At 38.9% G+C, this 20,983-nt stretch overlaps 3 protein-coding genes across 4 annotated transcripts; all 3 read left to right on the top strand.

The window, feature by feature from the left end:
* Positions 1-569: 569 nt before the first annotated feature.
* f7i (coagulation factor VIIi) lies at positions 570-7,220 on the top strand. The gene is made up of 8 exons (XM_026932065.3): positions 570-728; positions 859-1,022; positions 2,832-2,856; positions 3,728-3,841; positions 4,027-4,164; positions 5,211-5,311; positions 5,787-5,907; positions 6,479-7,220. The coding sequence occupies exons 1-8, from the start codon at positions 671-673 to the stop codon at positions 7,126-7,128; spliced, it is 1,371 nt and encodes a 456-aa protein (XP_026787866.1). The 5' UTR covers positions 570-670; the 3' UTR covers positions 7,129-7,220.
* A 3,478-nt stretch (positions 7,221-10,698) lies between these two features.
* Positions 10,699-15,783, top strand: LOC113537543 (coagulation factor X-like). Its single transcript, XM_026932063.3, has 9 exons — positions 10,699-10,842; positions 10,959-11,066; positions 12,765-12,925; positions 13,036-13,060; positions 13,200-13,313; positions 13,402-13,539; positions 13,664-13,977; positions 14,421-14,538; positions 15,056-15,783. The coding sequence occupies exons 2-9, from the start codon at positions 11,006-11,008 to the stop codon at positions 15,673-15,675; spliced, it is 1,551 nt and encodes a 516-aa protein (XP_026787864.1). The 5' UTR covers positions 10,699-10,842; positions 10,959-11,005; the 3' UTR covers positions 15,676-15,783.
* On the top strand, positions 15,782-20,939 carry LOC113537742 (venom prothrombin activator porpharin-D-like). Of its 2 annotated transcripts, XM_053229759.1 has the most exons (8): positions 15,782-16,584; positions 16,891-17,098; positions 17,437-17,550; positions 17,748-17,866; positions 19,693-19,788; positions 20,067-20,184; positions 20,341-20,510; positions 20,614-20,939. In XM_053229759.1, the coding sequence occupies exons 2-7, from the start codon at positions 16,996-16,998 to the stop codon at positions 20,499-20,501; spliced, it is 711 nt and encodes a 236-aa protein (XP_053085734.1). In that variant the 5' UTR covers positions 15,782-16,584; positions 16,891-16,995; the 3' UTR covers positions 20,502-20,510; positions 20,614-20,939. The 2 variants fall into 2 exon arrangements, with proteins under 2 accessions (XP_053085734.1, XP_034156116.2); XM_034300225.2 differs by having other exon boundaries at positions 15,799-16,584; positions 20,341-20,939.
* Positions 20,940-20,983: the final 44 nt, after the last annotated feature.

Genomic DNA, 20,983 nt, shown 5'->3' with positions numbered 1-20,983 from the left:
GTGTGTGTGTGTGTGTGTGTGTGTAAATATTCAAGATTCAAGACTTTATTTGTCACATACACAGTTATATACAGTATATAATTCTCAGTGTAATGAAAGCCTGGTCCTCTATAGGCTGTGCATTTAAATACTAAATTAAAAATCAGAAATGTATAAGAAATATGAAATAATTTTTAAAAATAAAAAACAAGATAATATATGTAAAGGAATGTGCAAGAAGGGATGTAGAAAAGGAAAGGAAAAAGAAGGTAAAAAGTAAATAAAAGCACAGTCTAAGCGGAGCGACCAGGATGGTGTATGGACATGGCGGCGCCATCTTGTTCAAATATATATATATATATATATATATATATATATATATATAAATATATATATATACATATATACACAAACACTTTATATGTCTACTGCAATACACTGTACTGCACATGCTGCTGTTTGGTAGTAAACCTATAAATATCGTGATCTGTAAGTAATACTTTGTATCGTGACTACATCTCTAAGTATCGTGCTACTCGCTCCATATCGCCCGCCCCTATCACACAGGCTTGTAGGTTGATAGTACAGTCAGTCAGTGCACTTTATCTTTTGACCCGCGGATCGAGCGCGAGGCGTGTTGTTGAGCTCTGGATGTCTGTCAGTGTGGAGCCTCTGAGGGAAGCTTGGAAACATGAAGAACGAGACTCTTCTTGCGTTATTTCTTTTTTGGCACGCTGTATCCGGGGCAGGTGAGTCAGTCAGGGAACACAGGAATAAATTATTACACTTTTTCAAACTGGCTCATGGACAATTTATTTCCTTTTCATATATATGTATATGTGTTTGTCTCGCCGGGTCTCCGCCCCCTGTGCCTCTCAGTGTTCCTGAGGAGAAGCGATGCTAACTCTGTGCTGAGGCGCTTCAGGCGCGCGAACACGGGCTTCCTGGAGGAGGTGAAGCCCGGAAACCTGGAGCGCGAGTGCATCGAGGAGATCTGCGACTATGAGGAAGCGCGCGAGGTTTTTGAGGACGACGATCTAACGGTCAGCTAAAGCAGTTAGCAACATGCTGAAACACCAAACATGAAATATTTACCTGCTCCATACTATATGCACTACTGTGCAGTTATGTGCGTGCTTTATTCTCCTGCTGCTCAGGAGTAGGAAGGTGCTGTACATGCTAGAATGACCATTTCACCGAATCATATTGAGTCACGTGACTATTGGCAGACTCACCTTCCCTTGTAGTCGCAGTTCCCTCAGAAACTGGGTGGAATATTTTCACAAACCAAAGTTTGGTTTTGTTTCAGTTCAAAAAATGATCCGAAAAGATGCAAGAAAAAATCCCTCACTGAAGAGTAAACACATGAATAACACTATATTATTATTATTATTATTGTTGTTGTTGTTGTTGAAAATCTGGGTTACAAAATACAATATCACATAACAAAATATAAAAAAATATATATAAATCTCACTTTAAGAAAGCAGTGCATATAACATGAGCAATAAACCTAATCATTAAAAATGACATAAAACTAATAATAATAATAATAATAATAATAATAATAATAATAAGGTGTGAGCTCATTGTATTAGCAGCCTAGAACATTTCATCATGTTTCAATAATAAGCTTTATTATTATTATTATTATTATTATTATTATTATTATTATTATTATTACAAACCATTCTCAAAGAGCAAATAAGAAAATCAACTTCCAGAAGAAAAGTTCAGATAACAATAACACATTATATTCACAGGATTATATTCACAGGGAGAAAAATAGACCTTACTTCTATTTTGCGTTTTCATACACAAAAGTATACAAACATCCTTTACACAAGTCCTATACAAACATCCTTTACAACCTCACAATTTTTTTTACACCCTGGTATGACAGAAAACACATGTATCATTTACATCTTTATATTTAGAGAGTTTAAATCAACAGGAATAAATATTATGAAGTATTTTTGAAATGCATTTCCTATTTATTTATTAGGGATGTATTAATTGTATGGAGGTAACCATGACTTTTTCCAGTTGACATTTGACAAAATGTTATAGTAGCATATTTACCTCTTAGTGTCACAGTATTTCTCCTTTGCAGGATAGATTTGAAGAAGAAGTCTTTATTTGTCACATATACATTACAGCACAGTGAAATTCTTTTTGTCGCACATCCCAGCTTGTTAGGAAGTTGGGCTCAGAGCGCAGATTTCACTTATTTGTTGTTGCACTTTTCATCAAGTAAAGATAGACCTTCTAATTTTGAATTTGGTAGTTTGGTTCTTCTTTCTCCAAAAAAGAGGTGGCTTTTAATCAGCTGCTAAATTCCTGTCAGAAATGCTTTTATCACAGGAAGATAAGGACATTATGCGCAGTCATAAAGTTCTCATAAGTTAGAATAACTCCTTTAGTGTCAAATAGATCCATTACAATTAAGAAAATAAAGAGACTTGCCCGTGTCTGCATTATTCCATAGAATACATTGGTGTGGTGAGATGTTTAGTGTCTAGCAAAGCTTCTATGCAATTAAGGCTTGTTCATGAAATACTATACTACAAATAGTTTGGTCTGTGCCAAGTAATATGAAGTCGTCACAGCCAGTTAAGAACTGCTTAGCTTTTAAAGGAAATATTAATTGTAAATAATCTGTTAATATTGATACTGTCAAAAAATAAATTAAAAAAAACCTCACAGACTAACTGATTAGCATTACATCATTCACAAAGTACATAAAACACATTACATTATATACACATTACATATATCAGGCAAAAATCACACAAGTATTTCTTGTGACAATGACTGACAATGACTCCTCCTTTTCTTTGATTTTTTTACAGAAACAATTTTGGTTGTCATACCACGGTAAGTTTATTAAGGGAAAAAACAACCATCCAACTAATTGTGGATTAGCATTGTATTTTAAATAAATGCAATTTATTCATTTTAAAAAGTTAATTTTTTTCCTAAAAAAAAAACTTTTATCTGTCAACCAGTGAAGCAGGGTCAAAATTTTATATATTATACATTCTCCATAACAGACGTTTAAAGTAGAGATGTTATGATAACACTTCTTTTCCGATCCCAATTCCGATACTGATACCCTTAACATTGTTTTCTTTAAAAACTACTAAGCTTTAAAAAATATATATATATATAATATAAAATATAAAAATAATATAATGTAAATATAATAAATATAACAAGTATAAAGTATAAATATAATAAAATCAATCCTAACAAACGGAAAAACAGTCAGGTCTCTTTATTAGCATTTCCAGTTACAAAAATAAATTTCTTTTCCAAGTCCAGTTCCAATCTTTGTTATTTGTTTCAGGATCCGATTTCCGAGCCACCAGTTTTTGCTGGTATTGGCCCGATACTGATACTGGGTATCGGATCGGCACCATCCCTACATTAAGACAATATGCACATTTGTCCTCATGTCAGGAACAGTTGTAACACTTATTTGTTATACTGGAAATCAGACTACAGCATAATAGCTGAAGTGAAATATAACTATTCTTGGCATTCTTTTCTTTTGATCTGCTAATGTCCCCTAAACAGAGTTTTGCTGATACCACTGGAGCAGCTTTGTGAATGTGGTTAAACCTGTCATCCTACTTCTTAGCCAATATGATGTATGCATCAGTAATACCAAATGTATGAAAGCATATTAAAAAATCCTGTCCTTGCATACTTATTTTAGTTTGATATGTTTGCGTTTTTACACCAGCTCGTGAACCCTGCTTGACCAATCCATGCAAAAACAATGGGACTTGCATATATTTGGGAGACTCCTACATCTGCCGGTGCCTTGAAGGCTTCGAGGGCAAATATTGTCAAGAAGGTACAATGCATCTTGGGTAAAACATACTTACAGTTACGTTAATATTATTTCAGGACTCACATTCATTCAATAACATTTAAGATTTTCCTGCATGCTGGCAGGTCTATGATTTGTCATACACATAATGTATAACAGTGTAAAATAATCTAATAAACCAAGATTCATAAAATACTCTCTCTTTTCAGTGTTTGAGGACACTCTGAAGTGTCTGTATCTGAATGGTGGCTGTGAGCAGTTCTGTGATGGTTCAGGCCGCAGGAGAAAGTGCAAATGTGCCCCTGGTTATGCCCTTGGAGAGGACAGGAAGTCCTGCATTGCTCAAGGTGTGAAAATCCCTCACTGTATTCAAATATTCATGGCACCTGAATAAACAGAATTGTGGGAATACACACACTCCTTATAAAAACATTGGGCCTCATTTATCTTTTAGTAAAGTTTAGGTAAATGTTTGCGAAAGCCAAAATGAACAAAAATTTTCACCAGATTTACAAAAGTTTCAGAAATTTATTTTCTTCATACTCATGTGTGTACGTTGATCATCCGTAACGTGCAAAGTGCATTCATTTAGTGATGCCCACAAAACTCCATCAAAGATCAAGTGCACAGACAGCTGGAAGCACGAAATGACCAATGAGGGTAAAAGGCTGTAATACAGAAGTGGCTTTTAGGTAGACTTGCCTGTCCAACGTTTATACAGCACCATTTCTTTTGTTGTAGTTAAATGATTAGTTTTATTTGACAGTACTTTATGGGTTTGATTTGTTGGAGTTCTTTCTTTATTTGTTGTATTCCTTATTTCATGGCAATAACATTTTTGGGTTTCACAAAATGTTCTCGTTGATACTCTTAGTCCCTGACCTAGTAAACTAGCATAAGGATGTTTTTTTTTTAATAGAGATGACAAAAGGCTTCTGTCAGTCACTCTGGGTAAAGGCATCTGATAAATGCTGTAAATGTAAATAAATAAATAAATAAAATTAACTGGACAGTATATTCCATATATGAAGTGCAGTAATCTATGCAAATTACTTGATTTGAAGCAGATCAAGTCGAGGGTTACATGAGATAGTCTTAGTCTATGTATAAATTAACACACACTCAGGAGCATGAGTAGGATACGAATGTTTTTTACGAATATACAGGATTTTCATGAATCCTTAATTTCTTGTGTAAACACTTGTGCGAATGATTTACAGATAAAGCCGTTCATATCCAGTCTGATTTGTTGGAATTTATATAAAACAAGTCATATGAAAACTTGGTTAAGGTTAAAGTAGTGGACTTAGCAGTTATAGAAGTTAATATGATTTGTAATGTATACCACCATTTTACTGAATTTTGTCTATCCATATACTGTTACTGTTTTCAGTTCAGTATCCATGTGGTAAGGCCCCACTTCAGATTACGCACACTGTTTTACCACGGGCTGTGGGTGGAAATCAGTGCCCGAAAGGCCACTGCCCTTGGCAGGTAACTAATACGTGTACCATATATACATTTTTGTCAGCTATAATAAACTGTACTCACTAGCCTAATGTACTGAGTAAACTGATTCCAAGGACATGACTGTTACTCTACAGTATCTATTTTCAAGAAATCTAATTTTACTTTTCAATGCACTAAGTGTCAAAGGGATTGTGCAAAATATATTCATCAACATAATGCAAATCACTTAGACAATCAGGCAAAAATATATTTTGAAAGCATCGTGCTGTTTACACCAAAATCTTGTGAAAATATTTTAAAAACATTTTTTTCTATCAACCACTGGTTTTAAAATAAGTCAGTTTCACCAACAGGACCTAGTAGCTCACAGAACAGAAACAGAAAATGAAAAATATCAGAATACTTGAAATAAGAATTTCCTGAAAATATTTACAAAAACTGTCATATACTTAGAAATATCAGTGATATTCACAGATCCCCCTTGTCTCACACCATACAGGTCCTCTTGAAATACGATGGAGAGAGTCTCTGTGGAGGAGTTTTAGTGGATGCTCACTGGATTCTTACAGCTGGTCACTGTGTCGATAAGAAAGATGCTAAATATCTGAAGGTTATAGCAGGTACGTATTGCTTGTTTGTACATCATGCTATATTATACAGTAGTCAGTTCTGGTCCACGAATTTGATTGGACAAGCAGTGTTCCAAAAGTACTGATATTTAGTATAACAGCCTGGGTACATTTCACTGTGTATCACTCCGCGTGTCTGTGTTCACTACATAAAATTACAATTCTAGCAATAGTTTGTTACAAACCATTACTACACTTACTACAGGCTGTCAGTCTGTGTGTTGGCATGGCAACATGCAACACTCTATCCAGCTGTGGCATTTTTTGGGAATTTTAGCTGACGGAGCAAAAATAAACAAAATATTAAGCATATTATGTCTGAAATATCAGTTACTCAATATTAATATCTTGTTGTATAAAAGCAATATCACACTCACAATCATGCTGTTGTACTGAATATCAGCACGGCTCCGATTAACTGCGGCCTTGTGCTTACACCCAAATCACAGCCATGCTGATATTCAGTAAAACAGCACTCTTGCTTGTGCGATATTGTTTAACTGATCTAACACTGGTTTTGATCATTGTGCATAATTGCTTTTTTACTACTGTGTTTTACCAGGGGACCATAATATTGATGTGGTGGAAGGCACAGAGCAAACGTTTTCTGTATCGCATGTAATTATCCATGAGAGCTATGATCCAGCAACAGCAGACAGTGACTTGGCTCTTTTGCGGCTCAGTGAGCCAGCTACACTTTCAAATTACACCATTCCTATCTGTCTGCCAACTTCGGAGTTTGCCGAAATGGAACTGGACGCTGTTCGCTTCCACATCATTAGCGGATGGGGCCAGCGCACTGAAGGAGGCAACATTCCTAGCTCACAGTCCTCTAAAAGCATATCCCCTGTACTCCGTATGCTTGCTGTCCCATTCTTGCCTAAACCAGAATGCTCTGTTAAAAGTGGGGTTAATGTCACCAATAATATGCTCTGCGCCGGTTACTTTCACGGCAACCAGGAGTCTTGTCGAGGAGATGATGGCAGTCCCCTGACTACCCAGTACAAGGACACACATTTCCTGACTGGGATAGTGTCATGGGGCAAAGGATGTGCCCATCCAGGCTTCTATGCCATATATACCAAGGTTGCAAACTTCCTGGATTGGATTCAGCGTGGCATGGCTACTCCAATCGACCAACCAGATGCCCTCAACACTTCACATGCTTCAATCATGGCAACACCTCCTGCTGAGCAGTTCATTCAGAACTGAGTTTAGCTTGTTTAAGATAAGAGTATATCTAATCACTTGCTGATATCATTTTCTGAACTAAAGATAATAAATTCATCATCAATTTTGCAGGACTCATTTTGTGTGTTTCTCTTCTCATCTGTCGTCGCGTACAGTTCATTATAAATGTAAGATGAACATTTACATTTATGGCATTTGGCAGACGCCCTTTCCAGAGTGACTTACAAAAGTACTTTGAAGTCACTATCAATAAATACATTCTGATGCTGGTTCGCTAGGTCACAAACTAAGAATACCATCAGTCCAAAAAGTCTGTTGGGGAGGCAATATAGTGACAAGCGCTCAGAAAATACAAAGTTTTTTTAAAGTGCTAATTTAAGTACTTTAGAAAGAGGTAAGTTTTTAGACGTTGTTTGAAGACTGCCAGTGACTCAGCTGTTTGGACATCTAGGGGAAGTTCATTCCACCACCTAGGTCCAGAACAGAGAAGAGACTCGATGCATGCTGAGAGATGGTGGGACCAGTCAAACACTGCTAGAGGATCGGAGCGTGGTGCCGTGCAGGATGTGATATGTACTTTGAGATAAGTGGGTGCTGGTCCGTTTTTGGCTTTGTAGGCAAGCATCAGTGTTTTAAATCTGATGCGGGCAGCTACAGGAAGCAGGTGGAGGGAGCGTAGCAATGGGGTGGTATGGGAGAACTTAGGAAGGTTGAAAACCAGTTGTGCAGCTGCATTCTGGGTCAGTTGCAGACGATGAATGGTGCTCAGAGGCAGACCTGCCACGGGAGAGTTGCAGTAGTCCAGTCTCAAAATGACAAGGGTCTGAACAAGTACCTGTGTGGCCTGTGTGGAAAGCAATGGACAAATCCTTCTGATGTTACAAAGGAGAAATCGGCATAAGCACGCCAGATTAGCAATGTAAGAGGAAAAGTACAGTTGTCTGTAGTTGTCTGTGGTTACCCCAAGGTTGCGTGCAGTATCCGAAGGCAAGATCAGAGAGTTGTCAGGGAGATCGCAAGATCCTGACAAGGGGATGAATCACCTGGGATGAACAGCAGTTCAGTTTTGATGCTATTAAGTTTCAGCTGATGAGCTGTCATCCATGATGAGATGTTAGGCATGCTAATATCCGAGCAGAAATGTGAATGTCTGAAGAAGGGAAGGAGAGGATGAGTTGAGTGTCATCCGCATAGCAGTGGTATGAAAACCCATGTGAGGATATGACCACACCAAGAGATCAAGCATAGAGGGAGAACAGAAGAGGACCAAGTACTGAGCCTTGTGGGACACCAGTGGAAAGTCTGTGGGGAGCAGATGTCACCTGATATCACCTCCATGTCACCTGATATGGCCGACCTTCCAGGTAGGAACCAAACCACTGCCATGCTGCACCATGAATTCCTAGGCTCATGAGGGTGGACAAGAGAGTCTTGTGGTTCATTGTGTCCAAGGCTGCTGAAAGGTCAAGGAGGATGAGGACTGAAGACAGTTTGGCTGATCTAGCAGCATGTAGCTTCTTAGTGATGGCTAAAAGTGCAGTCTCTGTGGAGTGTGCCAGGTTGAAGCCAGACTAGATAGGATCTTGGAGGTTGTTCTATGAGAGACAGAGAGAAAGCTGATTTTAGACAGTTCATTCAAGGGTTTTAGTAAGAAAAGAGAGAAGTGATACCGGTCAGTAGTTGCTGATGTCAAAGGGATCCAGAGTGAGTTTCTTCAGGATGGAAATAACCCTTACTCTCTTGAATGAGGTTGGTACACGACCAGATGTTATGGAGCCATTGATGATAGTGGTGATGAAGGGGAGGAGGACTTGAGAGATGGTTTGGAGCATTGTGGAAGGGAATAGATCCAAGGGCAGGTGGTAGAATTGCAGGACAAGATGACTTGCAGGATCTCCTCTGTTGGGTAGAAGTGAAGGTTTGGCAGATTTTTTCAATCTTCTCATCATAAAAGGTGGCAAAGTCTTCAGCAGTCAGGGAGGATGGAGCAGGAGGAGCTGGTGGGTTGAGTAGTGAAGAAAAGATGCTGTGGAACTTGCGAAGATCTTGGGCAGAGGTTTCCAGTTTTTCCTTGTAGAAGGCAGTCTTAGCAGAAGTCACTTCAGTATTGATTCAGTATTGAAGTATTGATAGCTAGTTTTAGACAGGGTAGGGAGGGTGATGGTGAAGGATACCAAGTGATGAACGGAAATGTGGAGTGAGGTAGCACTGATGTCTGTATCTGGAGAGGGGTGGCTAAAGACAAGATCCAGAGTGTTTCCTCTCTTGTGTGTGGGAGGGCAGCTGTTGAATGTTAAGGAGAAGGAATGCAGAAGAGGGAGAAGGCAAGAGGACTGGAGCTTGTCAGAGGGGAAGTCTTCAAGGACAGTAAGAGGGGTGCTGTCAGTAGGGAGAAGACTGAGGAGCATGTCCATTTCTTCAAGGAAGGCCCCTAGGGGACCAGGAGGGCAGTAGAGGACAACAATGAGAAGGTTGATTGGGGAGGTAACTGTAACTACATGGAATTCAAAGGATGAGATGCTGAGATGAGACAGGGAAAGAGGTGTGAAGCACCATCTCCGAGATAACAGCAGACCTGTACCACCACCCCTGCCAGCTTCTCGTGGAGTGTGAGAGAAAGCATAAGCAGAGGATAAGGCAGCCAGTGTAGCTGAGCTCTGTGGAGAGATCCAGGTCTCAGTTAGTGTCAGAATATCAAGAGAGTAATGTGAAGCTAAAGCTGAGATGAAATCAGCTATCTTTACAGCAGACTGGCAGTTCCAGAGCCCACTTACCACCACTGTTTGAGACTGAGACAACAGAGAAGGGTAGATGAGGTTACTGGCAGTTCGGCCTCTGGTTTGTGGATGAGAGCTTCTGGGTCTGTGAGAGGTGACAACAGAGATGTGTTTGAGGCACATGTCCGCAGCCTACTCATGAGTGGGGTTAGTGAAAATAGGGCTGAGAGGGAACTGGTAGCACTTAACTGAGCAAGAAGAAATAAACATTAATAAACTTGGCACTCTCTATCTAAATTTATGTGTCTAACCGTTGCGAAATATGCTTCTTGGATAACCTTCAATATATCTTAGTAAGCCCTGCCCACAATTCACACCTTAAGGGAGACTGAAATTACTCTTGATTAGCCACCTGAGAGAACTAATTAGCATAGACTAACAGACACTTCCAAGCAACACAACAGAATTAACAATAACATACAACAATTCTAGTGGCAAGAATCTAGATCCAACTGAGTCAAGTAGATAGTACACAAAGTAAGAATCCTACCTTACCAGTAGAGAATAAATTCAAGATAGAACAATTTAATGCACACTGAATATTGAGCTAGATACACCTTCGATATATGTCATACATGTCATATATAGATACACCTTCAGTATATGTCATATATGGGTTTGTTCTGGTCATCATAACATGAGCAACTGCACTGTACAAGTAATGTGATTCAGTGCCTTTTCTGTCAGCAAGTAATGACTCACACATTGGTTAGAATACCAATTTAATAAGGTTTTCTCATGCGCACCCATGGAATGATTCACTTTCAAACAAGCAGTTTGAATGCAGGAGAACTATGGACGCACTCTGTCAATATTAGCAAACAGTCCAGAAAGCATTCAGGTTCACTCTTTCTCAACAAACTCATAGTTCAGTTTGACACCAGAAGTGTTCTAAATTTTAAAGCTAAATGTCAAGTAGTAACATTTTTAATAGCATTAATAGGTTATGCATAATAAGGTATCTTTTTTTTTTTTTTAACACTGTGTTTATTGTTCACTTTCTTTCCGTCTCTGTCTCCCCCCTCCTCCCCCAGTTATCACTCAGGTTACTGACCTCCTGTGCTTGTCTTTCAGAATTCAGTACTCTCTTATAGAGAAGTGCCTTACGATAAAAACTCGGCATGTTTTGGGTCTTCAGGACCTTTCTTTGTCTACTTCTTGCACACTGTGTCACTCCTGAGGGTAAGTACACTGTTAATTTGAAAGGACAGGGTTGAGTTTGTAATGTTTATCATAATCTTAATGTTGATCGTATATTTGTTGGTTTGACAGTGTTGGTTCGATAGTCGACAGTTTATTTATACATTATATATTTATATATATTTATATATATATAAATGTGTATGTCTGTGTTCAGTCCTCTCAAAAAGTATTGCAATGGCGAGGCCAATTGTTTTTGCTATACACTGAAGACAATTTTGAGACAGGTTTGAGATCAAAAGATGAATATGAGATGACAGATCAGAATTTCAGCTTTCATTTTCTGATATTTACATCTAGATGTGTTAAAACATCATAGAACAAGAAATCTTTGGTGGCAGACCACCCAATTTTTAGGTGAGCAGACATATAGGAACAGATAGTCTTAAAGTAAATAACACTTAATATTTGGCTGCATATCCCTTTGCTTGTAATAACTGCATCAAGCTGGAGACCCACTGACATCACCAAACTGTTGCATTCTTCTTTTACGATGCTTTTCCAGACTTATAGTGCAGTTGTTTGTTTTTGGGGTGATTCCTCCCTTCAGGCTCCTCTTCAGGAGGTGAAATGCATGTGAAACCGGGTTAAGGTCTGGTGATTGACTTGGCCAGACTAAAACCTTCCACTTTTTCCCCCGATGAAGTCCTTTGTTGTGTTGGTAGTATGTTTTGGGTCATTGTCTTGCTTCATGATGAAGTTCCTACCAATCAGACTGGATGATTTCTTTCTCCACACTTTGGCCTTTACATTTCTTTGTGGCTCATTCCAATCCGGCCTTACGATTCTTAGTGCTGATGAGTGGCTTGCATCTTGTGGAATGGCTTCTATATTTCTGCTCTTGAAGTCTTCTTCAAGCAGTGGATTGTGATACCTTCAGCCCTGCCATGTGGAGGTTGTTGGTGATGTCACTGACTGTTGTTTTTGGGTTTTTCTTCACAATGTTTCCATCATCAACTTCTGGTGTTTCTTTGGCCGACCTGTTCAGTGTCTGGCTGTTAGTACACCAATGGTTTCTTTTTTTTTCAGGACATTCCAAATTGTTGTACTGGCTAATTGTTGTACAGTGTTTGTGCAATGGCTCTGATCGCTCCAAAATGGCTTGCTTTTCTGCTGTAGAAAGCTCTCTGGTCTTCATGTTGATTTGTCCTTTTTAACAAAATATGCAGTCTTCACAGGTGAAACCCAGGGCTCAAACCAAGAGTTGACATTCAGTGCTATTAACTGTTTAAACAATCAATCAAACAGGACACACTTCGGCAACAAGAAACACCTGTCAGTCACATGTTCCAATATTTTTTATCATTTGAAAAATGGGTGGGTTCAAACAAAAGGTGCGATGTTCCAAGTTGTTTAACACATCTAGATGTAAATATCTGGAAATGAAAGCTGAAACCTTTTGATTTTAAACCCAAATGTCTTCAGTGTATAGCAAAAAAACAAAAACAAAAAAATTCAGTCTTACCACTCCAATACTTTTGGATGGGAATGTGTATGTAAAAGAGAGAAAAATGTTGTTAATATGAATCGAGAGACCTACAATTTATAAAACAATCCAGCACAGTGGTTACATTAATATAATATGATGAATATGCAATGTCAATTAAATATGAGTCAATGAATATGACTCCAGACAATGCAATATGTTATTGATAAGCTGTGGTGTGGCTGTGTACATAGTGTTCCTTCACACCAAGGATGCCAACCAGGTCCTCACACGCCACAGGCGAGCCAACAGCATATTTGAGGAACTAAAAAAGGGTGACATGGAGCGCGAGTGCATGGAAGAACGGTGCAGTTACGAGGAGGCCCGAGAGATCTTTGAGGATGAAAAAAAGACGGCATGTCCTTTCTCTTTCTTTCGCAATTTTCCTTCAAGCACTTTTTGGCCTCATCACATTTTGAAATGCGCACAGTACTGTATCTGAAAGTGTTTTCCTTCTCTCCCTAGAATGAGTTCTGGAACATATACAAAGGTAAGGGACTGTAATCAAGAGTAACTTTTTCAACAATAATCTAGTGAGATTTTGACTTACAGTTGGAATCAGTATCACATTTCAAGATTTAATCCACAGTTTTAAGAAAACCTTCTATTTCTTACAAATGGGTTCATAGATGGAGATGCCTGCATATCTCAGCCTTGTCTCAACAAGGGTGTGTGTAAAGATGGACTAGGCCGATATACCTGTTACTGCCCTGAATTGTTTCAGGGGTATAACTGTGAGATTGGTAAGGCTCTCCAACATCATATACACAGACGTATACATAGCCTTTATGTGTTGGCAGAACCTCATTTTAAATAAATCTTTGGATTCAGCAATACCACAACTGTGTGAGGTTAATAACGGTGGTTGCGAGCACTTCTGCAAAGTGGACCAGAAGATGGGAACTGCAATCTGCTCTTGTGCCAAAGGTTACAAACTAGCAGCCGACAAGAAGACTTGTACATCTGATGGTAAGAGAAAGACAAGAACCAGATTTACACACAATTTATCCACTAGTTATCCACTTGATCCAAATTAATCTCTAGAGAATTGTATATACCTTGTTTACAATCCTTGTTTTTTTTTTTATCACAGATCCCTTCAAATGTGGCTATGTGTTTCCTAAGACAACCCGAAGCATTTTAATACATCATCCAATAGAAAATGTCACTGGCAATGGCACTAGCCCTACGGCTGTGCCAGTGGGTACAAATGAAGGACATATAGTGACCTTCACTGAAAAAAATGCTGTCACAAATTACACTCAGAGCCAAGCAGATACCAACAGTTTGTTTGGACTGATAGAACCCAGTCCCACTGTCAGGGAGGAACCAGTGCTTCCAAATTCTTATGGAGACACAAGGATTGTGAACGGCGAGGATTGTCCTCCTGGAGAATGTCCTTGGCAGGTAAACACTAACTCATCAACCGTGATAGTGGGATTATAAATATAGTGGGATTATAAATCATTACAGTTCTTCAAATATCTACTATATATATTAAGTCACACAGTACTAGGTGTGTTGGAAGGATATTCCATATGAGCATCCCAGTCTGATTACAGCAGCAGTTCTTAACTACAAGTGTACAGTATCCTGATAAGATAATCTATAGGGTATCCATCTGAGGCCATCTGCAGCAGCAGAAAGTGAGTCGCAAGTGCAGAAGCTCCAAGCAGAAGTAGAGTGTCAGGATCAATCAGTAATCAGCAGTAATAATTTTTACATTTCATAAAACCACCAATAAAACAACAATGCTGTGTATAATATTTGTTTGATGTGGCACATCACATCAAACCAATTTCATTTCAGTGAAAAGTCATAGAAAAGTTCTCTCATTGTCTCTCTTCTAGGCGCTGCTTATGAATGAGGACAAGATGGGCTTCTGTGGAGGGACCATTCTAAACGAATACTTCATTTTGTCTGCAGCTCACTGCATGAACCTGTCTCGCTCCATCACAGTTATTCTAGGTATTAAAAAAATAAAAAAATAAAAATAAAAAATAAAGCACCTGACCTGACTTTTATAGAAAATATTCTCAATATATTAAAAAAAAAAAAAAAAAAGAGGTAAAATAATTTATTACATATCGATTTGATTCAAATAGCATAGAGTTAGAAATGGGCTTGGTCTGAAATGTTGATATGCATCCTGTGCTTGTGCTTGTGACCTAATGGTGGAATTCATCATATAGAAGGTGCTGAAACTACATTGCATTTCTGAGAGCCTGGGTTGATAATTTCTAAGACTTTTATGTTACCTTGCTGCCTTTGACTCAAATGGTCTGAACATAATTTCTATAATAAAAAATAGATCGAAGCAAAAAAAAAAAAAAAAAAATTGTGTCAGAACAAAATTTCACTATTGTTTCAAGATTTAGTATAAAATCAAAATGGGTTATTTTATCCAAAGCAATCATACTAAAGCGTTCCATCATTTGAGTGTTCACAAATATTGATTCCTATGAATAAATTGTTTTTCTAACAGGTGAAACAGACACATTGGTTAGGGAAGGACGAGAAGCGGTGCATGCCGTTGAACAGGTACTGGTGCATACGAACTATCAGCCCGAGACCTACCACAATGACATTGCCCTCATCAAGCTTGTGAAGCCCATTACCTTCACCAAGTACATCCTCCCAGCATGCCTCCCCGAACGTGACTTTGCAGAACGTGTGCTCATGCAAGAAGAACACGCCATGGTGAGTGGATTTGGTCGTCTCCAAGAGGGTGGTCTACAGGCCACTATCCTGCAAAGGCTCACTGTGCCCTATATAGACCGTTCCATCTGCAAGGAGTCCACCAAGTTCAACATCAGCCCCCGCATGTTCTGTGCAGGCTATGGCAGGGAGGAAAAGGATGCGTGTCAGGGTGACAGTGGTGGCCCACATGTCACCAGATACAAAAACACATGGTTCGTGACGGGTGTGGTAAGCTGGGGTGAGGGCTGTGCTCGCAAAGACAAGTATGGCGTCTACACGCAGGTGTCCAAGTACCTCAAGTGGATTGAGACCGTCATGGAAAAGGTCATGGACGAGACTAAAACCAACAAGAAATCCAGGAACAAGAGGTGGGCACCTGGGCACATGCAAGTGATTCGGATGTGAATGAAGATCAATTATGATAAATTATGTATAAGAGAGATGTAAAATGAAAACAACTACAACTGGAAATAAACCACATTAGAATAAAGGTTCCATATATTGGTCAAATCATCATGTTGCCTCTGTCATTTTTCACCTTTGAGTTTTACAAGAATCATACACAGTCCTAGTTTCTTACTCTTCATTTTATCATTGTCAAGTTACTTTTCAGGTTGATGTTAGTACATTTCATAATTAACAGCCCTTCCTGAGTTGAAGTGGGTGTGTTAGAGCTTGAAAATGCTAAACTGTGCAGTGAAACAGTACTTGAAAGAGAAAAACATCAGGGTTTAAGGTCCAAACCTAACCACTGGACTACTTTGGGACATTCTGTTTGCTCAATTGTTTGCAGATTAGAGTCCTTTTACTGTTTGCAAAGCTTTCCTATTGGGCAAAGTTTCAACCCTGTTTGTATGTTTGCAGCACATTTCTTCACTATTTTAGTTCACTAGGTTCAGTTTCATATTTCTATGAAGTTTTATGTCTGAAAGCATGTGGCTGAAGAATGAATCCTTATATTACTACAACTTGAGAACTTGTGAAATTCTGACTGATATCTGCAACTAAAACACCAATTCGACAATAACCGTGAACCAACTGTTGAAGAACCTTATCAGTTTTGTGTGTGTGTGTGTGTGTGTGTGTGTGTGTGTGCACATGAGTGCATGCTTGTATAGACCTCATGTTCTTGTAACAGCAAAATATATTGGGAGGCGAATGTGGCTAACAGAGCAGAGATAAAGGCAAAAAGAGAAAATCTGTCAGTAATAAAGCATTTGAGCATTTATTCAATTGTGATGAAGTTTCAGTTATGGAGTTTCTTCTATTTCAAACTGCACAGCTACTACCTGCTGACCATCGCTGACCAAACAGGTAAAGAAGCTTTTATGCAAGAAAGAGAAACATAAATGGATGCCCAATCAATGCTATATTTAAATTACATACATTAGTATGGAGTATTGGTTTCACACAAGAAATATTACATTAATATGATGTATTTAGCTTTTAGCATCAACAGTTACCCCACTCTTAACAATACTTATTTTTTAACGATTTTAGATGTTTGAAGTTTGTGGTATTCTAAACATTTTCATGATTTACTGTACTCAGTAGATTTATAGTACTGGACCTCTTGTTGCTAAATACCACCTATTTTCTACTTTGTTTCGCCTTTGTAAGTTTTCCAGTCTGATCCACAAGCCAAGACCATCTTTATCCGGCCTAAACATGCCAATACATTCTTTGTGGAGGAAATTCTAAAGGGCCATTTGGAAAGAGAGTGTTATGAGGAAAGATGCAACAAGGAGGAGGCCAGAGAGGTCTTTGAGGACAACGAGAAAAAGCTTTGACCTAGGAACTCCTCGTTCCGAGAATTTGACACAATTAGGTATAGAGGGAATGATGGTTCAGGTTAAGTACATTATTACACATTCTGCAATGGCATGAGTCATTTGATCCTCCAACCACTTGAATTACTATAATTAGAAATAGATTTTCTTAATGAATCTCATAAATGACATTATTGATTCAGGTAAGGGTCTGCAGCAAAATTCTGTGTATTGTAAGCATTGTAATGTTTTTAGTAAATGTTTAATATACTACATTTTGTCCACTAAAACACGACTGTGCATTATGTCTTCGAAGGAAGAGTTTTGGAACATATACTGTGGTGAGCATCTCTCCTGTATGATTAAAAAAACAGTAACATTATTTGCTTTAACACAGATGGAGATCAGTGTAAACCCAATCCTTGTCAACATGGTGGCACCTGTAAAGACAAGATAGGAGGCTATAGCTGCAAGTGTACTGACATGTACACAGGACATAACTGTGAAAACGGTAAAGTTTGTTACTGCTGGAGTCTGTATAAGCATTTGGTTTAATGATTCTACATATGTTTAACAATCCCATAGTGCCTGTTTAATACTTCCACATCCTTCCAAGTTCATGGCATTGTACGACCTCCTGGTCCTACTCGGTACAGCATTCATGATTAATTTGGTGTTTAGCATAAGTGAATAAATGTCTTTATGCAGATGTTTCTGAATGCCCTTCTGGAGGCCCTCTGGTTTGTGAACACTACTGCAGACCCTTACCTGAATCATACCGATGCTTCTGCGCCAGAGGCTACAGCCTTAGAGCTACACACCTTGGGGTTTGCAACACATCTATTCTATTCTGGGTTTCAGGGGATAAAATTGAGGCTGATCTTTCATTAGGCCTGTTTTTTCTTCATATACAGTCAGGTCCATAAATATTGGGACAGTGACACAGTTTTGGTAATTTTGCCTCTGTACACCACCACAGTGGATTTGAAATGAAGCAGTCAAGATGTGACTAAAGTGTAGACTTTCAGCTTTAATTCAATGGCTTCAAGAAAAATACTGCATTAGCCGTTTAGGAATTACAGCCATTTTTTACAGAGTCCCTCCATTTTCACAGGCTCAAAAGTAATGGGACAAACTAATATAATCATAAATATTAGGATTATTTTTATTACTTGGAGGTAAATCCTTTGCAGTCAATGACTACCTGAAGTCTGGACCCCATGGACATCACCAAATGCTGAGTTTCCTCCCTTGAGATGATTTGCCAGGTCTTTACTGCAGCCATCTTCAGTTGCTGCTTGTTTGTGGGTCTTTCTACCTTCAGATTTGTCTTCAGTAAGTGAAAAGCAGCTCAGTTGGGTTGAGGTCAGGTGACTGACTCGGCCATTTAAGAACATTTAATTTCCAAGCTCTTGGGCTGCTTTCACAGTATGTTTTGGGTTGTTATCCATCTGTACTGTGAAGCGCTGTCCTATCAGTTTTGCAGCATTTGACTGAGTCTGAGCAGAAAGTATAGCTCTGTACACTTCAGAATTCATCCTGCTACTTCTATCAACAGTCACATTATCAATAAACCCCAGTGACCCAGTTCCATTGGCAGCCAAACATGCCCATGCCATAACACTGACTCCACATGCTTGACGGATGATGTGGTATGCTTTGGATCATGAGCCCTTCCTTTCCTTCTCCATACTTTTCTCTTCCCATCATTCTGGTACAAGTTAATCTTGCATCAGAACTGGTCAGGCTTTTTTTAGAGTTTTTTTAGCAAAGTCTAATCTGGCCTTTGTGTTCTTGAGTGTTACCAGCGGTTTGCATCTTGAGGTAAACTGTCTGTATTTACATTCATGAAGGTGGCTCTTGATTGTAGACTTTGACAATGATAGGCCTACTTCCTCCAGAGTGTTCCTGACTTGGCTAGATGTTGTGAAGGGGTTGTTCTTCATTAAGAAAAGAATTCTGCAATCATCCACTTTAGTTGTTTTCTGTGGTCTCCCAGGCCTTTTGGTGTTGCTGAGCTCGCCAGTGCATTCCTTCTTTTTAAGAATGTACCAAATTGTTGATTTGGCCCTCCTAAAGTTTCTGCTATCTCTCTGATATGTCTGTTTTGGTTTTTCAGCCTGATGATGGCCTCCTTCACTTGCATCAACACCTCTTTGGACGGCATATTGAGAGTTCCCATGAATGCAAATTCAACACTTGGAATCAGCTCCAGACCTTTTATCTCCTTAATTTATCATGATATAAGGAGGAAACAGGCCACAGCTGGCCATGAAACTGCTTATCATTCAATTGTCCCATTACTTTTGAGCCTGTGAAAATGGAGGAATTCTGTAAAAAATGGCTGTAATTCCTAAAAGGTTAATGCAATATTTTTGTTAAACCCCTTGAATTAAAGCTGAAAGTCTACGCTTCAGTCATATCTTGACTGCTTCATTTCAAATCCACTGTGGTGGTGTACAGAGGCAAAATTACCAAAACTGTGTCACTGTCCCAATATTTATGGACCTGACTGTATGAACAGCTTCATATATAACATCATAGACTGTGGGGCTTGTCAGGGACAGAGATGTAGACATTGTTTCTCAACATGGAGTCACTATAAAAACAACAAACATTCATTGACATAATATTCACCATTCTCATAGCTCAGGATCCATGTGGGAATGTCAGGGTCTCATCTGACTCTACCAGTAGGAATATGACTCAAAATGACCCCATCTGCCCACAAGGAAAATGTCCATGGCAGGTGAGCGCACTGAGGTTTGTAAAGAATTTCAGTAATCCTTGATTGTTGAACTCTTAGTAGTAGTAAATCAGATGACTAAAACTGTGATATAATCTAGAAGCTGTTTTGTCAGTGAACAAGTGATAACACTCCTTGAAGGACTGAAGAAATGTCTTTAAGATTATACCACATATTGAATCGCCTTAAGCACAGTAATGTAATTTCACTGGACCCAGGTAAAGAGAATGTAATACTGATAATGAACTATGTATAAATAGATGCAACTCACTGTTGGGTAGGTGACCTTTGTAGATGTCTTTGGTGATGTAATCTGTCATGGCGTGATCCTTGGAAGGAGGTCTATACTCACTACAGCTGCATGCATGACAACAGACAAAGATCTTTCCTTGATCATTGGTGAGCATTTGTCTTTGCTATGTAATGCCATTTATACAATCTGTAGCCATTGCAGCCTTAGCTCTAGTTAACAGGCTCCTAACATTTCAATGTGCTGTTTTTTCTCCAGAGGACTTCTTTTGCATATAGCTTTCTGTTTTTTGTTTTCCATTGCAGGCCACTCAAATGAAAAGATAAATGCTTCTCAAGTGACCAAAAGGACTCTTCATAATAGGTATTTGACTCTTGATCCTGATGACGACTTGGCTGATTGCTTTGGGTCCGGGCACCATCCAGCTCTGCCTCCCAGAAAAAAGACTTCAGAGAAAACAGCTTGATGAAAAGTGGTAAGTGGGTGGAGCCAATAAACTTTCATACCTCTCACTGGACATCTGCCATTCCAAACTCAACCTGAGCTTCTGCTTGACCAATAAGATGTTTTGTGTGAAGGAGCGAGAGCCTGAATGTATTGTAAGGAGACTGTCACAACACAAAGAGCGTGATCTTACATCTGGGTCTCCTGTGGCCACAGTGGAAGGAAATACAGCTTTCCTAACTGGACTGTTCCTCTCCCAAAATGACTGCAGTCAGGAATGCGTGTTCACCAAAATTTTGAGATATCTACCGTGGATCCGCAAACTTCTACTGAGAACCGAGGCAGTGCAACATGACACATTTTGGCAGAAGCTTAGTCTCCAGGATGCAACTGTTTTAACAAGATTACATCAATTAACCTGCTTTCAGAATGAACCTGTTGTTTCATTTTGTGCTAAAATGCACATTTTAAAGACTTCCTCTGATCATGCATAGCTTTAAATAC

Source organism: Pangasianodon hypophthalmus, chromosome 26 (genome assembly GCF_027358585.1).
Source record: "Pangasianodon hypophthalmus isolate fPanHyp1 chromosome 26, fPanHyp1.pri, whole genome shotgun sequence".
Lineage (NCBI taxonomy): Eukaryota > Metazoa > Chordata > Actinopteri > Siluriformes > Pangasiidae > Pangasianodon > Pangasianodon hypophthalmus.
This window is presented reverse-complemented; position numbering and strand designations above follow the sequence as displayed.

Coding starts and splice junctions, on each gene's coding strand:
- LOC113537543 (XM_026932063.3), top strand. CDS start 11,006: ATGTTTTGGGTCTTCAGGACCTTTCTTTGTCTACTTCTTGCACACTGT. Junction 11,067..12,764: donor ACACTGTGTCACTCCTGAGG/GTAAGTACACTG, acceptor CTGTGTACATAG/TGTTCCTTCACACCAAGGAT. Junction 13,314..13,401: donor GGGGTATAACTGTGAGATTG/GTAAGGCTCTCC, acceptor CTTTGGATTCAG/CAATACCACAACTGTGTGAG.
- f7i (XM_026932065.3), top strand. CDS start 671: ATGAAGAACGAGACTCTTCTTGCGTTATTTCTTTTTTGGCACGCTGTA. Junction 3,842..4,026: donor GGGCAAATATTGTCAAGAAG/GTACAATGCATC, acceptor CTCTCTTTTCAG/TGTTTGAGGACACTCTGAAG. Junction 5,908..6,478: donor ATATCTGAAGGTTATAGCAG/GTACGTATTGCT, acceptor GTGTTTTACCAG/GGGACCATAATATTGATGTG.
- LOC113537742 (XM_053229759.1), top strand. CDS start 16,996: ATGAGGAAAGATGCAACAAGGAGGAGGCCAGAGAGGTCTTTGAGGACA. Junction 17,099..17,436: donor CGAGAATTTGACACAATTAG/GTATAGAGGGAA, acceptor GCTTTAACACAG/ATGGAGATCAGTGTAAACCC. Junction 19,789..20,066: donor AAGGAAAATGTCCATGGCAG/GTGAGCGCACTG, acceptor ACTGTTGGGTAG/GTGACCTTTGTAGATGTCTT.